Genomic DNA, 17,002 nt, shown 5'->3' on the forward strand with positions numbered 1-17,002 from the left:
CTCCCTATTCCCTTCTGAGTCCCATCCATCTTCTGCTCTGTTCTATCCACTATCCACTACCCCCTAATCCCATCCATCTTCTTTCAAAGTTAGAACATTTCTTCTCTCTCCAAGTCCACCATACTGTGTTATTTGTCCTAACATCCCCTCTGTCCCTATCCCTACCCCATGCTCAGCACCTCTCTTCTTTGTCCTCATATCCCTTCCCCTGTTTCCAGCATCTCACCTCTCTATGTCCTTGCCTCCGCTGGCTACTTCTCCTCTCGTCCAGTTCTTCTGTGCCTCCCATCCCAGGGCCAGTATCTCTCTCCCTGAAGTCTAGCACCGCTCTGAGTCTGTCTCTCCAACTCTTCCCCTCAACTCCCTACCATCCAGTCTCTCTCTTTTCCCTCTGCTTACCCCTTACCGTCCCCGACTCTGTCTTGTGGGAGAAGTCCCGGTAGCAGCTGGAAACACGAGAAGGTTCTATATTAAAGAAGCAGTGGCAGGAGGAGGGGAGTGCATCGGGTGCTGGCTGGGCTATGGCGTCCCAACTAGCCGTTTAAAAGGGCTCTGCAGTTCTCGCCCCAGACCAAAGCGAGAGCGATCACACAGTCAAGGAGTCCGTTCAATATTGGGAGTGTTCAAGTACCCACAGAGCTAGCTCCTAACACAGCGGATTCAAGGAGACCAAACTAAGACGCCTCAAAAATATCAACGTCTACGTAATGGTAAGATCCAAAGAGGAAACAGCAGACACTCAACCCCTCAGTAGTAATATCTTTCTTTTCTTTCAAACTCAAACCTCCAGCTACGATCTAGAATCTTGTCCTCCTGTTAAAGCCAAATAAAGAAATGGGAAAATAATAAATTCGTGGGCAAAACGTAAACTGATGCAAAATACAAAAATACCCACTCTTTCTGTATTTTCTTTCTTTCTGTATTTAAAGGTGAATATTTAGACTAAGTACAACAAAGTGCTGGTAGTAAAAAGATCACGCCGGGGTTTTACCCCCATGGTCTTTTTACTACCAGCTGATTGGTTCTGAGCACTTTGTTGTACTTAATTTAAATATTCACTTTTAAACACAGAAAGAGTGGGTATTTTGCTCCTGTTAAAGCCCTCAACTGCCGCGTCCTACATTCCAACAACTAACTCCACCCCAATTTTTCTTCCACAGCGTCCCGCCCCCTCTGATGCGTCTTCCTGTTTCCGGCGGGGCGGGACGTGGTTGAGGCCGGGAAAGACGGTGTGTCAGAGCTGGAGGTGGTGCAGCAGAAAGAAAAGTGTGGCATCGATTATGGAGGGCGATCAGGGAGAGACTTTTGAAGGTAAGACGCGGAGGTGGGTGGTTTGCGAATGAAGGGGAGATGCCGAACTGCGGACGGGGAGGCATGCTGGATCGAAGAAAGCAGAAAGAGCGGGGGAGGGGGGGAACCGATGGTAGACCGCGTGGGGTTGGCGGTGGAGTTTTTTGGGGCGTATAAGTGTAAGGGTAGTCAAATGCGTGTGGTTTGGTTCTCTTGCAAAACGTTTTTTTGCAGATCGTATTAATTTTAAATTAATGCACTCTTTTAATTAAATATGCAGTTAAAAAAGTGGGACTGTGCCTATTCGCGTTGCAATCGGGTCGAGTTGTGTAGCACACGTGGCGCGCGCTGAGACTGCTGTGGCTTGGCTCTGGGCCTAGGCCTTTCCTAGGCCTTACACGTGGTCGACGATCGGATTTCAATTTGTTTTATTATGTTCAATCTTGTATCCCGCCGAATCCTCATTAATTCTAGGCGGGTTGCAGGCAGTACAAATAATTTTGTGTATAGTTAAATGTTACAAAGAATTATATATGCAGCATAATAATAATAGGTAATAGATCTCAAAGACACCACCTAATACACCAAACGGGATCTCACTAAAATTCGCATGCCACCGCAAATATAACCATAATTAGTACCACATTGTCCAACAATAAAGAAAAGCTATTTTACCTCCATCTAGACTAGTGGTTTCAAACCCTTGCAGGGCCACATTTTGGATTTGTAGGTACTTAGAGGGCCTAAGAACAAAAATAGTTAATGTCTTATTAAAGAAATCACTTGAAAACTCCAAAAAAAAATTCTGCCAGAGGATTTTTAATAAAGATGTTTACATCTTTATTAAAGAAATGACAATTTTGCATGAGGTAAAACTCTTTATAGTTTATAAATCTTTCCTTTTTGGCTAAGTCTAAATAATAATATTGTAATTTATAGCTAAAGAGACATATGATAAAGAAACTGTTTTATTTTACTTTTGTGATTATGATAAACATACTGAGGGCCTCAAAATAGTACCTGGCGGGCTGCATGTGGCTCCCGGGCCGTGAGTTTGATCTATACTGAAAACGCTACAACTTAATCCACCCTATGTCTACTAAGTCTGTATGTTATGTCTACATTGTAAATGCTGTAATCGAAACCCCCTTTGTCTATACTGTAAACGCTGTAAAGTCTGTATTTCTCACTAAAGTTTGTCTTACTCATACTATGAATGTAGTTTTGTAACCGGTTCTGGGCTCCTTTTGGGAGGAGGGGGGCCAAATAAATTACTAAATAAATAAATAAAATAACTGGTCATTAACATTGTCTTTGGCTCTAGTGAGTGAGGGACTGGAAACTGGTTCCGTTTAGATTGACATTCAGCTTTCACCGCCAGTCACTCAGCTATAGGTGTTTTTTCTCCTGTCTCTAGAGAGGCATACACTTTAAGCTTACATTTTTGAAGGTGCTATCGTAGTGTTAAGAATTATGGTCCTCGTTTTTATTAAATAATAAATTTATCTGAATTATTTAGGTCTTTTAGTAAAAGAGAAATCTGAGGTTAAGAAATTTATAGTATAGATTTATTTATTTTAGTGAATTTAATTTTAAACTGTGCTATAAGTTTATAGCTATGAAAAAAGTCACTCTATAATGCCCTAACAGCAAACAATATTGACGAGAGATCTTTTACTGTAATTAGAACTTATGCTCAGAGACATGAAGGCGAACATACCACCTCACCACCCAATCATTGCATTGTTCAATACAGTGTCAAAATGATGGTGTTGATCACTATTGGATTTGTAAATGCCAAACTGGCTATGCCTTTATCATCTTATGTTAATAACTTGAAGAGGTCGGACTTAGCTTTAGAAATTCACTGGTTCCGACGTACCACGTTTCGGGTGGTGAGGTGGTATATTCGCCTTCATGTCTCTGAGCATAAGTTCTAATTACAGTAAAAGATATCTCGTCAATATTGTTTGCTGTTAGGGCATATAGAGTGACTTTTTTCATTGTTGATACATGCTCTTTAGTCACTCAATACTTTAAATTAGGTTGAGTTATTAGCCTCTTTTTCTATTTTTGAATAAGTTTATAGCTAGGCATTTTGAGAATCGAGTACAGTTTCAAAAGAGAGACTTTGGCTTTTTTTTTTTTTTTTGGGGGGGGGAGGGTACTACTGCATGTATTTATATAAAACAAGTTACCATAGGATAGGAAGGGTAATTATAAGGTAAAGTAGCTCAGGTACTCATTAACTGGCTTTGGTTATGCAAGTATTTTATTGTGTTTTGGCTTTTATATTAATAAAGCCATGAGATGATAATTATACTTCTCCCTCCGAATTCACGGTTTCAGCATCTTCACGAGTTGGGTTTTTTTTTTTTGATCCATTTTCATTTTTCGGACTTATTTTTAAGCCCTCTTAGACCCCCCCCCCTTTAAGCCTTACCTGGTGGTCTAGTGGGTTTTCGGGGCAGGAATAATCTTCCTATGCTCCTGCCCCATGCAGATCGCTCATAGGAATAGCTGCCGTGAGCTCCTGTCGTAGTTTTGAGAGACTGCAGGAGCTCGCGGCAGCCATTTCCTATGAATGATCTGCACGGGGCAGGAACGTAGGAAGATTGCTCCTGTCCTGAAAACCCGCTAGACCACCAGGTAAGGCTTAGGGGAAGTGGGGGGTTGGGTCAGAGTCAGCTTGAATATTATTCTCGGTTTTTTAATATTCACGGGCCGGCTCTGCCAATAACCTCCGTGGATACAGAGGGAGAAGTGTATTCCCTTGTTGTATTGATCTTTAAAAACAATTTTAATAAAGAAATTATCCCAGGACAAGCAGGCATGATATTCTCACATGTGGGTGACGTCATCTACGGAGCCCCGATGCGGAAGCATTTTCAAGCAAACTTGATTGAAGATTTAAGTTTGCTCTGCTGCTCCACGCATGCGTGCCTTCCTGCTCCACTAGGGGGTGCATCCCCTCGTGGTCTCCAGTTCAAAATTTTCCGCGAGCCTAGAAGACGTGTTTTTCAGGCTCTGCCCCAACTGCCTTCTAGCACCGCGATTTTTTCTTGTTTTTTCACGATTAAGTCGCTGTGCGCGAATTCCTTACCTTTTTACTTGATTCCTGCTTCGTTTTCAACGACCCGGAGGCTTCCGGGTCCCCGTGGCCGCGTGGCTAATCGAGCCGCGGCTACTTTCGATTTAATGTCCCGGCCTTTGACCGGCTTTAAAAAGTGCACCCGGTGCGAGCGGCTTCTTTCTCTCACAGACCCGCATCGCCGGTGCATCCTTTGTCTGGGGGCGGCTCATCCAACCGACTCCTGCCCCCAGTGCGCTATTTTCCAAAACCGGGCCCTCCGCCGAAGAAAAGCCCGCATGGCGGATCTCTTCACCCCGGACCAACCCTCCACCTCGGCCTCGAGGTCGGCCCTGGCCTCGGCCCCGGCCTTGACCTCGGCCCCGGAAACCTCGGCATCGCCTCGAGACTCGACCCCGAAGCCCTCGGGACAACAGAAAGCCTCGGCTCCGGGTAAGTCCCCTCTTCCCTCTTCAGGTTCTGTAACAGCGAAGAAGCCAGCCTCGGGGACAACGGCGACGCATGGCGGAAGCCCCATGCTTACAGCCCCGTCTAAGCCCTCCAAGCCTTCGGGCCGTGCCTCCACCACACGGGAATACTCTGATACGAGGTCGCCCCCGGTGGAGCGCACCGAGGCAGTGGACATGCCTTCGATGCTGTCCGTGCCCGTCTTCCAGGACCTACTCCGAGCGATGATCACGTCGGAGCTGTCCGCTGCAATGGCCCAGTTTCAATCGGCCTCGACCCCGAATGTGCCAGACCAGCCTGAGCCTCATACCGAACAACCTCGAGGAAAGGTGCGCAACCCTCGCCGCATCCCATCCTCCTCGGACTCCTCGCCGAGACGCCCGAGACGTTCCCCCTCTGCGGACCGCCGAGGGGCAAAACGTCGGGCTAGAACGACAGAAACCTCGAACCGCCGTACCTCCAAGAAGGCCCGAGGTTCACCAACCCTACGAGGCCGTTCTCCCACACCTCGTACAGGACCACTAAGGGTGGCTGAGTTATCACTCTCCAACCCGCGCATCCTCCGAACTCCCCCTCGGACGCATTCTCCGAGGGAGTCCGGATCGAGGTCACCAATCCGACATCAATCGGTACCCCTAACCCCGGCATCGTCTCCGAGGGGCTCCTCGAGACGCCGAAGATCGACAACCCCGGAACACTCTCACAGTGCTTCCCCAGCCTCGGAGCATGGATCAGAGCATGAACCTCGATACTCGAGGGAAGCCTCCTTATCCTTCTCCACCCGACGGAGGTCTCGTTCACCGACCCCGCACGGGGCCTCGGGAACATCCCGCCCATCCTTCTCTCGCTTTGTCCAGGACATGGGCCACGCTTTGGACTTGGACCTCCAGTCCGACTCCAGATACTCTAAGGAGTACCTGGCGGAGCTGGATATGCCATCACTGCCCAGAGAGTCCCTTCGCTTACCACCTAACCCGGTACTCCAACAGGCCTTCTTCAGGAACCTGGAGACCCCCTACATGGTCACGGCCGTACCCTCCAAAATGGAGGCCAAGTACCGCACAGTACCTTACCCGGGATTCGAGCAACCACAGCTCTCCCACCAATCGCTGCTAGTGGAATCCTCCTTGAAAAAGGCTCACCCGTCCCGGGTCTCAGCAGCGGTCCCCCCAGGCAGAGAAGGCCGAACCCTGGACAAGTTCGGCAGGAGACTATACCAAAACGCAATGATGGCCTCTAGGGTGCAAAGCTACACTTTCACCTTCACATCATACCTCAAACACCTCATTGGACTATTGAGAGCCTTTGAGAGTGACCTACCGGCCTCCCGGCAGGGAACGTTCGGTCTACTCTTAGAGTCCCTCTCCAACCTGCGCCTTCATCTATTCCACGCGGCCTACGATGGCTTCGAACTCTCCTCCAGAGAAGCAGCCTTCGCTATCGCCATGCGCCGACTAGCTTGGCTGCGCCTGGTCAACATGGACCCCAACTTACAGGACCGGTTGGCTAACCTCCCCTGCGTGGGAAAGGAATTGTTCGATGACACTATTGAGGCGGCGACAAAACGCCTCTCCGAACATGAACGCTCGTTTGCCGCCCTTGTCCGGCAAAAGCCCAAACCGCCAGCGCCAAGGCCATACAGGGCCCCTCCGCGCCGCTACCCACAAAAGTCCACCCCTGCTTTCTCGCGGCCCCCACCCAGACGTCCGCAAGCCCATCACAGGGCCATGCCCAAGTCTCAACCGCCCGCGACCACCAAACCATCCCCGTCCTTTTGACGGGACACGCGGAAGGGGGCGGGCCCCCTCCGCCATAGTCCCAGGCCGCCTTCCCATCGGAGGTCGACTCAAAGCCTTTTACCCTCGCTGGGAACAACTCACGTCGGACACATGGGTCCTTGGCGTGATCTCATCAGGGTACTCTCTCAACTTTCGGGCCATTCCCCCGGACAACCCCCCAAGGAATTGCCCTCCCAACCGGACTCAGCTACCTCTACTCCTCTCCGAAGCTCGAGACCTGCTTCGCCTGAGAGCAGTGGAGAAGGTCCCCCCCGACCAACGGGGGAAGGGCTTCTACTCCCATTACTTCCTGGTACCGAAAAAAACGGGAGACCTACGCCCAATACTAGACTTGAGACGCCTCAACAAATTCCTGGTACGGGAAAAGTTTCGGATGCTCTCACTACCAACACTCTACCCCCTGATCGACGAAGGCGACTGGCTCTGCTCCCTCGATCTCAAGGAGGCGTACACACATGTCCCAGTGCACCCCGCTCACCGCAAGTTTTTGCGTTTCCAAGTAGGGGACTGGCACCTACAATACCGAGTCCTCCCCTTTGGACTAGCATCATCACCTCGGGTCTTCACCAAGTGCCTCGTGGTGGTAGCAGCAACCTTACGCTCCCAGGGCCTCCAGGTATTCCCCTACCTGGACGACTGGCTAATCAAAGCCCCGTCCAAAGAAGGGGTTATCTCAGCGACCCAACAGACTATTACCTACCTACAAAGTCTGGGGTTCGAAATAAACTTCCCAAAATCTCAACTACGCCCCTCGCAGTCCCTACAGTTCATCGGGGCCACGCTGGACACGGTTCGCCTCCGTTCCTTCCTCCCCCCTCCGCGCCTGGAGGCGTTAGTAAGTCTGAGCCGAAGGATCTCTCGACTGACCTCAGTATCAGCCCGACAGATGATGACCCTCCTGGGCCACATGGCCTCCACCGTCCATGTCACACCCTTCGCCCGCCTCCATCTGAAAATCCCTCAATGGACCCTGGCGTCTCAATGGCGTCAAGACCGGGACCCGATCGACCACCCCGGGACAGTGACTCCTTCATTGCAACGATCACTCCGCTGGTGGGCCGACTCTTCAAATCTTTCCAAAGGTTTGCTCTTCCTCACCCCACCCCACAGCAAGGTACTCACCACGGACTCGTCGGAGTACGCTTGGGGAGCCCATCTGGACGGCCTACGCACCCAAGGAATGTGGTCAGCACAAGACCGCCGCTGCCACATCAACGTGCTAGAACTTCGGGCCATCTACCTCGCAGCTGTAGCCTTCCAACATCTGCTCCGCGACCGAGTGGTTCTCATCCGAACCGACAATCAAGTAGCGATGTACTACGTAAACAAACAAGGGGGCACAGGGTCTTGGCCCCTTTGTCGGGAAGCCCTGCGCCTCTGGAAATGGGCAATCTCCAACAACACCTTCCTTCGGGCGGTGTACATACAGGGAGAACAAAACTGCCTGGCGGACAGACTCAGCCGCCTCCTCCAGCCACACGAGTGGTCACTACACTCTCAGGCCCTACGAGGAGTGTTCGAACGGTGGGGGACGCCTCAAATAGACCTGTTCGCGTCCCCTCACAATCACAAGCTGCCTCTCTTCTGCTCCCGGATATACTCCCCGGACCGGCTCGAGGCCGACGCCTTCCTCCTCGATTGGGAGGGAAGGTTCCTGTACGCGTGTTCCAGCCACCCTGATCCTGATTGCCCCTCGCTGGCCACGCCAGCCGTGGTTTTCCCTGTTACTTCAACTCAGTGTCAGAGATCCACTGCCTCTGCCTCTGTTTCCCTCTCTACTGGCACAGGGTCAGGGTTCACTGTTACATCCCAATCTTCAATCTCTTCATCTGAATGCTTGGTTTCTCTCCCCCTGACTGCTCTCCCCGTGTCTCAATCAGTCAAGGAGATATTGGAGGCCTCTAGAAAAACCTTGACGAGAACCTGCTACTCCCAAAAGTGGACCAGATTCTCAACCTGGTGCTCCTCCCACAGCCAGGACCCGGTGTCGGTCCCCGTCCCCCGGGTCCTTGACTATCTACTTCAACTATCTCATTCCGGCCTAAAGACCAACTCCATTCGAGTACACCTCAGTGCGATTGCGGCCTTTCATCAGCCCCTGGAAGGGAAAGCCCTTTCGCTCCATCCCTTAGTCACTCGCTTCATGAAGGGCCTGCTGAACGTCCACCCCCCTCTCAAACCTCCCCCGGTGGTTTGGGACCTTAACGTGGTTCTGGCTCAACTAATGAAACCTCCATTTGAGCCCCTAGACAAATGCCATCCAAAATTCCTCACTTGGAAGGTGATTTTCCTACTCGCGCTCACGTCCGCACGGCGGGTTAGTGAGCTACAAGCTCTGGTAGCGGACCCACCCTTCACGGTATTCCATCACGACAAGGTGGTACTCCGCACCCACCCAAAGTTCCTACCTAAAGTAGTGTCTGATTTCCATCTCAATCAGTCCATTGTCTTACCTGTGTTTTTTCCCAAGCCCCACTCTCACCCCGGAGAAGTGGCGCTCCACACTCTTGACTGCAAAAGAGCGTTGGCCTTTTACCTCCAACGCACTCAGCCACACCGGAAAGTCCCACAACTGTTTTTGTCCTTCGACCCAAACCGGTTAGGTCACCCAGTTTCCAAACGCACCTTGTCCAACTGGTTGGCCGACTGCATCTCCTTTTGCTACGCTCAGGCTGGTCTCGCGCTGCATGGTCGAGTAACGGGACACAAAGTCCGAGCGATGGCAGCCTCCGTAGCCTTCCTCAGGTCAACACCTATTGAGGAAATCTGCAAGGCTGCCACATGGTCTTCGGTTCATACCTTCACCTCCCACTACTGTCTGGACTCCCTGTCCAGAAGCGATGGCCGGTTCGGCCAATCGGTGTTGCGAAATCTATTTGCTTAAATTGCCAACTTCCCTCCATCCCTCTTCAGTAAGCTTGGAGGTCACCCACATGTGAGAATATCATGCCTGCTTGTCCTGGGATAAAGCACAGTTACTTACCGTAACAGGTGTTATCCAGGGACAGCAGGCATATATTCTCACAACCCGCCCACCTCCCCGAGGTTGGCTTCTTGGCTAGTTAAGTGAACTGGAGACCACGAGGGGATGCACCCCCTAGTGGAGCAGGAAGGCACGCATGCGTGGAGCAGCAGAGCAAACTTAAATCTTCAATCAAGTTTGCTTGAAAATGCTTCCGCATCGGGGCTCCGTAGATGACGTCACCCACATGTGAGAATATATGCCTGCTGTCCCTGGATAACACCTGTTACAGTAAGTAACTGTGCTTTATGCCTAGCCCAGTGTATCTCAAATTTTTTTTAGCTCTGGAACACTAAACAGCAAATGTTTTTCACGACACATTATATTATAATTTAAATTATAAAATTGCAAAACCAATAAAAAATTAAATTTGAGTTATTTCTTTAAAGTTCTTTAACCCCCTCTTTTACTAAGGCGCGCTAGCCATTTTAGCATACGCTAACACGTCCATTATATTTTATTTATGGGAATTGTAACAACGGTGAAACTAAAGTAGATAGAATTCATAATCAATGCAATGGATGTGCTTGGTTTTGAATGCAAATTAACTCAAAATGCGGCTCAATAGTCGACAAGCAAAAACATTCATCCATCATTTGCGTTCGTTTGTTTTTTTTATTTAATTTCTGTCGGAGCTAAAAATCCAAGTTTGCAAAGATGAGAAGATCCAAACAGTAACAAAACATTGATTGCTTTGTTGCTAAAGTTAGGATAACTACTGCATTAAAAATAAAGCTATACACTTCTCCCTCCGTATTTGCGGGGGATACATTCCAGCTATAGCCGCGAATATGAATTGTATATGTTAATCGCGTTTTTTTGTAAAAGATAGCGGTTTTGTTATTAAAACCGCAAATAACATATAAAATTCATATTTGCGGTTTATGGAAAGGACTACAACTAAATACTATACAGTAAATATTCACAATGTTGGTGGAATAACGATTCAGTACTGTATGTATGAATAGTGTAACTATTTATTGAACAATACAAGTTCTGCAATAATCTCGGTAAATAAAAAAGTTCAATACAGTATAGTACTGCTTTCCCAACAAGGAAAAAAAGAAATGTTCAATACTTAAAGTGCAATACTGGAATACCTGTACAGTAATTAAGCAGTGTCTTCATCCTCATCGTCCTGTACAACTACCGCAGGAGAAGGAGACGAAGCAGATAATTGTGCAACAGGGGCAGTCTTCATCCTCATCGTCCAGTACAAGCACTGTAGGAGGAGGAGATGAAGAGGATAAGCGAGCACCAGGGGCCTGCTCAGGCAGTGGAAGTGGGTCTTCAGAACGAGGAAGATGAAGAGACGAAGGTGATGCCTCCTCATGAGTGGAAGAGGTGGATGGAGAGGCATTCCCTCTCGGTATCTTTTGAAAATACATTGTGATTTCCGTCTGGCTCTTCTCCTTAAGCATTTCTTTTATATATATTTTTTATGTCGAAATCGTCACTTCTGCTAATTCCCTCACCTTTAACGCACGTACCATGGATGGGTCGATGTCATAGAAAAAGTCAATTGCACCATTAAACCTGTGTATGCCCTCTGCAATATTATCCAGTGTAAACTTGTCTTCAGGCACTTCTTCTACTCCGCCTTCCTCCTCTTCATCTGGTATTGTCTCTCCTTCAGGAGTGGTCAGGTCAATGAGATCATCTTCCGTTAGTTCATTTGATCTGGTGTGTATTAAGTCTTGAATATCCTCCATATGCATATCTTCAAAGCCTTCCCCACTCACCTGCTTTGCCAAATTAATGATGCCTTCCATAATTTCTTGGCCTGGCTCTGTGATATTTACATTGATATCCCTTTTTACACATTTAGGCCAAAGATTCTTCTAGCACAAGTTCACTGTCTCTGGCTTGACAGCTTTCACCGCTCTTTCAATATTATTGATTACATCTGCAATAGTGAATTCCTTCCAATTTTTCATGGTGTTCTCAACGTTGTGGCCTTCATCCATAGTGTGGACAATCTTCTCTAATGAATACCGTATGTAGTGTGCTTTGAAGGTCGAGAGGCTGGATGATAGATGTTGTGTTGGGGGGCAAGTAGACGATCTCAACACCCTCTATGTGGAACTCATGTGAGTCTGGGTGTCCAGGGGCATTGTCCAATGCTAACAGAACCTTGAATTCTAGTCCTTTATTGGCCAGGTATTTTCTTACTTCTGGCACAAAACACTGATGAAACCACTCTAGGAATAGAGCTCGTGTTGTCCAAGCCTTATTGCTCATCCAGTAAACAGGCTGGAACTTATCTTTTCCCTTCAAGGCTCGGGGGTTTGCGGCTTTATAAATCAGGGTTGGCTTTATCATATGGCCTACTGCATTTGCGCAAAGCAGCATGGTCAATCTATCCCTTGCAGCCTTGAAACCTGGTGCTCGCTTATCGTTTTTGCTAATGAATTTCCTCTGTGGCATTTTCTTCCAAAAGAGAGCCGTTTCATCTGCATTGAATGTCTGCTCAGGTTCATATCCCTTATCTTCAATAATTTGCTTAAAGATAGCAGGGAGCTCTAGCTGCCTCTTGGTTGGCAGATGCTGCTTCGCCTGTCACTCTAACATTACGCAGGCCATACCTGTGATGGAATTTATCAAACCACCCTTTACTGGCCAGAAAGTCGGTGGATTGTGACATTCCACCTTCCCTGTTCTTCAAGCTTTCATACAAAGACTTTGTCTTTCCTCATATCATCACAGAGTCTATCGGTATTCTCTTTTTGTAGCAATCCTGCACCCACAGAAATGTTCCAGCTTCTGTGCGAGAGAGATTGGCATCTCGCACAACATGTAATCTCTTCCCACCTGCTGGTGCAGCTGCCGCAACAGCTTCATGGATTTGTTTTTCATTCTTTTTTATGTACCTAATGGTCGAGCAACAGCGGAGGAGGACTTTACTCTCTGAAGCATATCCAATAATTCTATCTTTTAATGTAAGGTTTTCACCTTTTTCTCCCTTTTGGGAGCACTTTCAGTAGCACTTGAACTTTTGCGCTTTGTAGCCATGGTGGGAGACCTGACCTGTTCCTGAAGGAGAGGCAATATCCCAGATATATTTTTGGCAGGCAAGCAGCGATTCGGAATGCTTTTGGGCAGGTAAGCAGCAATTCAGAAAGCTTTAAGCAGGCAAGCGATTTTCTCTATGGATGCTGGGAAGCAGAATTTCACTCTATGGATGCTGGGAAACAGCATTTTTCCCTGTGCACGAGGTGAACCGGTGATTTTCAGGGTGAAAGTTTTGAAACTTCGATTTTGTAGGAGAAAGCATTGAAGCAGAGTGAATATTGGTAAAAGTTAAACTTTTTTTTACATTACAGCAAAAGGAAAGGAACTTTAATCATAATGTAATTTTGGGGGGCGGAGTCACCTGACGAAAAATCGCGATTATGTGAAACCGTGAGTGTAGAAACCGCGAATACGGAGGAAGAAGTGTAATTACTTGCAATTTGGTCCTTGAAAACTGTCACATCAATGAATGATGTTTGTCTGGGCGGTTGTATCCTTACGCACACAGACGCTCATAAAACATTGACAGACTCCTGCGTACGTGATGTACATGTCATCTATTCTCATGTATACTTATGAAGGGAATTTTTAAAATTAAAGTAAAATTCTGGAATCTCTTCGGGCCACTCCACTGTGCCTTGGCACACAGTTTGAGAGGCACTACCCTAGCTCCTCAACTTCACTAGAGACACAAAACAATTTGAATTGTACAGTAGTCAAACAAAATCAAGATTAAACACCTCAAATTCAGTAATGGTTCCTCTGTCTCTTCAGCAGATATCATGCATTGGAGAAGACTTAAAGTACATAGGTAAAAGTCCAATCTTCGAGGGTCTACTGAGTTCTGAGAAGGCAGCTGGCTTTTATGCTTTCAACTTTAAAAGCTGCTGGAGCTGCAACATAGAGGATCCAGCAGCTTTTGAAGTGAGAAACATAGGATTTACTGTTTTAATTTTATTTAAAAAATTTCTTCTTCGTTTAAAGCCTAAGCGATTTACAACGTAAACATAGAGTAATGTTCTTCAATGCCAGGCATGGGGTTCAGTGGCAGCCCCCATTGTCTTTCTGGTTTTTTTTTCCCCTTCTACTCTGCCTCTCTACCCAAACTTTGGACAGAAAAAGTGGATGTGTGTGTGTAAGTGGGGGGGGGGAGCCACATGCTTGAAAGACAAAGCATGTCTCACTAGACCAGTGCATCACAAACTGTGTCGCAAGACACCATGGAGGAGGAGAGGCACCAGCTGACTGCCTACAGGATGTGCCTTTCGCGGCGAGAGGCAAATCCTGTAGGCAGTCAGCTGGCACCAGCGCCTCTCCTCTCTGCACATCTGCCCTTCCAGCACCCACCCCACTGGTGGCTCATGGTGCATGCACAGACTTCAATATGATGACCACGCACTTTCAGATGCCTTGAGCCATGGCTACCATGTTCATTGTGTCGTGGCTTGGCAAAGATTGCGAGATACTACACTAGACAAAAAGAGAATGTATTTGAAAATACAACCTTGAGGACCTGCCAATGAAGTTTGAACCATGAACTGGTGGGGATGGAAGTAATTGACACAAACTGGTCAACAGTGTCATGGCCCCGCATGGGAAGATATTTGGGGGCTTTCCTTCAGATCATTACAATCCAAAATGTCCCCAACTTAAAAATTAATGAAGACCACTGATCTAGAGGATTCAAATCATCCTCGTATATTACATTCCTCTAAAAATATAGTTTGCATTTTTTCATGTATGTATGCATTCTTGCTTTATATGCAGACAGTGCAGTTCTTTTCAAATGACTTTTGTTCTTTTTCTTTTAGGGGTAGTAAGTAAAAAGCACAAGAAGAAAAAAGATAAACCTTTGACCGATGAAGATGTTGCTGTGAGTGATAACTTTATTGCATTTAATGGAACTGTAACATGAATGAGTTTAGAAGTCTGTCTAGTAACCTTAAGCATCTAATTTTATTTACTATTGTCATGTTTAAAAACTAGATGTACTATGAATTGATCATAAAGTCATTTTTTTTTTGAAGGCTAAATATTTACATACTCTTTACCATCCAATACTTTGGGTTTATCTTCTACCAGAGTGACACAGGGAAAAAAGTTCATCCCTGTCTCCTCCTGCAGTTTTAATCTTCTTCCCTATGTGTCCCTTCTCAAAGCAGAAACATCTCCCTTCTCCCCCCCCCCCCCCCCCAATACAGCATTCTCTTCCTTTCTCTGTCATGTCCCCATCTTTTGTGCCCAGGGTCAAACATCTCTTTCCACCATAATTTTTAGCATTTCTCCCTCTCATCCCATGCATCCCTATTCCTCAACATTTCTCGCTCCCTTGTCCTTCTCTCTCCTTGCAGTTTTTTTCCCTCCCCTGTACCTCATAGTAACATTTTCCTTTTCTGGCCCTTCACATTTACAGCTAACTCTCCTCCTGCTGGTAACCGGAGAGGTAGCTGGGCTCCTACAGTCCCTGCACCTTTTTTCACTTCCCACTGGTGGGCGTCAGCCATTGCTACAGGCTGGTTGCCGGTAACCCGGAAGCATCTTCTCTTCCGTGTCTTGCCCGGACAGAAATGGGAAATTGTAACAGCGGCAGAAGAAAGGCTTTGAGGTTTCCAGCAGGCAGCCTGTAGCAACTCTGACCTATTGAAGACAGCCGGCGAGAGTGATGAGAAGAAGGTGCAGGAACTGCGGGACTCAGCCTGCTTTCCCAAAGTTCTCTGTGTTGATGAATAGTTCTGTTGTCAGGTAAATTTCTCTGCTTGGACTGGGTCAAGCAGATTTAAATTGGATTCAATTTAATTTAATGAATTGTTGCTTCTGGGGTTGGGGATGTACCTTTTTTGCTTCTTTGGAGTATTTGTTGAGAGGAAATGGACTGTATGTGGGGAGGTATTGAAATAATGTAATTTGTAGTTATGCAAATTATATATTTGTGATGTGTATTTTGTTGTGCTTTCTTCTTTGTGCAGTTTGATAACCAAATAAAGATATTTTGAAATAATTTGATGTATTGCTTAAGGAAGAACCGTCAGAACGATGTACAATAAATAAAATCATGTAAGCAACAAAAAGAACACCAAGAACAAATAGGAAAGGGAAGAGGGTAAATGAAGCTTCTGAATTCTGTGTCGTCCCCCCCCCCCCCCCCATGCCCATGCTGATTAAGTCCGGCCATACAGTGCTATTAAAAAAGTCATAGACTAATAATGATCAAAGTGTTCTGGAACAAGTACGTTTTTAGAGTGACCTTAAATGTCTGTAGTGAAGGCTTTAAGCTCAGAGTCAAAGGAAGGGAGTTCCAGAGAGTAGGTCCCACAACAGTAATTCCAGTGCAATAGGAGTGGTATGCTGAACCTTAGGGTACTCTTCTATCCCAGTGTTTCTCAACTTCTTCAAGCCATGTACCCCCTAAGTCAGGGGTCTCAAAGTCCCTCCTTGAGGGCCACAATCCAGTCGGGTTTTCAGGATTCCCCAATGAATATGCATGACATCTATATGCATGCACTGCTTTCAATGCATATTCATTGGGGAAATCCTGAAAACCCGACTGGATTGCGACCCTCAAGGAAGGACTTTGAGATCCCTGCCCTAAGTCTAACAAATATCAACCGAGTACCCTCACCCAAGCACCGCCCTAGACCCAACCAGGCTCCACCTCTGACCCCACCCCCATAACAATAGTACTAATTGTAATGTAATTTCTTCCATCCATGTTTCATATCCACACATTATTAATCAATAATGATAACCAGGCCTGCTAAAGATGGAACACACTTCTATGAATCCTCAGAGCGCTTCTTCTATGGGAGCGGAGCTCCTCCTTGACTGATCGTCGGACAGGGATTCAAGGGACAAAAGTTCAGTCTTGATCCCCTTACTGTCTCAAAGTTAGGCATTTCTGATGGAAGATTTGGCCTATGTTGAGGAGCAGTATGGAGTCCCATTCAGCGACTGTTCAAGTCTTCAGCCCTGCCAGACATTTTTAACAACTCTCTTCATGAGCTCAAGATTGATCCGTCTTAGCCCCAGTCATATCAGTATTATCTTTTGTGTGGTGTCAGATCTCAAGCCCACGTCCTTAAAGATTCTATGTGCTTATTGCAAGCTTTCTTAAATTCATATGAAGTTTTTATCACCACCATTGAGAAGCTGTTCTGTGCATTCATCACCATTTCTGTGGAGAAGGATTTTCTTAGGTTACTTCTGAGTCTTTCCTTTCACCGTCATTATAAGCTCGCCCATTCCAGATCTACATTCAATTGGAAGAAACTTCCCTCCTTTGCATTTATGCCATGTTGGTGTTTAAATATCTGTTAACATATCCCCTTTCCCACCTTTCTTCAA

General features: G+C 46.9%; 1 protein-coding gene across 3 annotated transcripts in view; it reads left to right on the forward strand.

Annotated features, from left to right (window-relative positions):
• Positions 1–529: 529 nt before the first annotated feature.
• Positions 530–17,002, forward strand: part of LOC117360908 (H/ACA ribonucleoprotein complex subunit DKC1) — a 54,439-nt gene continuing 37,966 nt past the window's right edge. The window contains exons 1-2 of one of the 3 annotated variants that reach the window (XM_033945514.1): positions 530–710; positions 14,473–14,534. Coding sequence is in view for 2 of the 3 variants with exons in the window: in XM_033945515.1 (XP_033801406.1) it covers positions 1,281–1,311; positions 14,473–14,534 (93 nt within the window). In the remaining variant the exon portion in view is untranslated. Of the gene's footprint in view, positions 711–1,133; positions 1,312–14,472; positions 14,535–17,002 lie in introns of those variants that run through there. The other 2 variants (XM_033945515.1, XM_033945513.1) reach the window with 2 other exon arrangements.

Source organism: Geotrypetes seraphini, chromosome 5 (assembly GCF_902459505.1).
Source record: "Geotrypetes seraphini chromosome 5, aGeoSer1.1, whole genome shotgun sequence".
Taxonomy (NCBI): domain Eukaryota; kingdom Metazoa; phylum Chordata; class Amphibia; order Gymnophiona; family Dermophiidae; genus Geotrypetes; species Geotrypetes seraphini.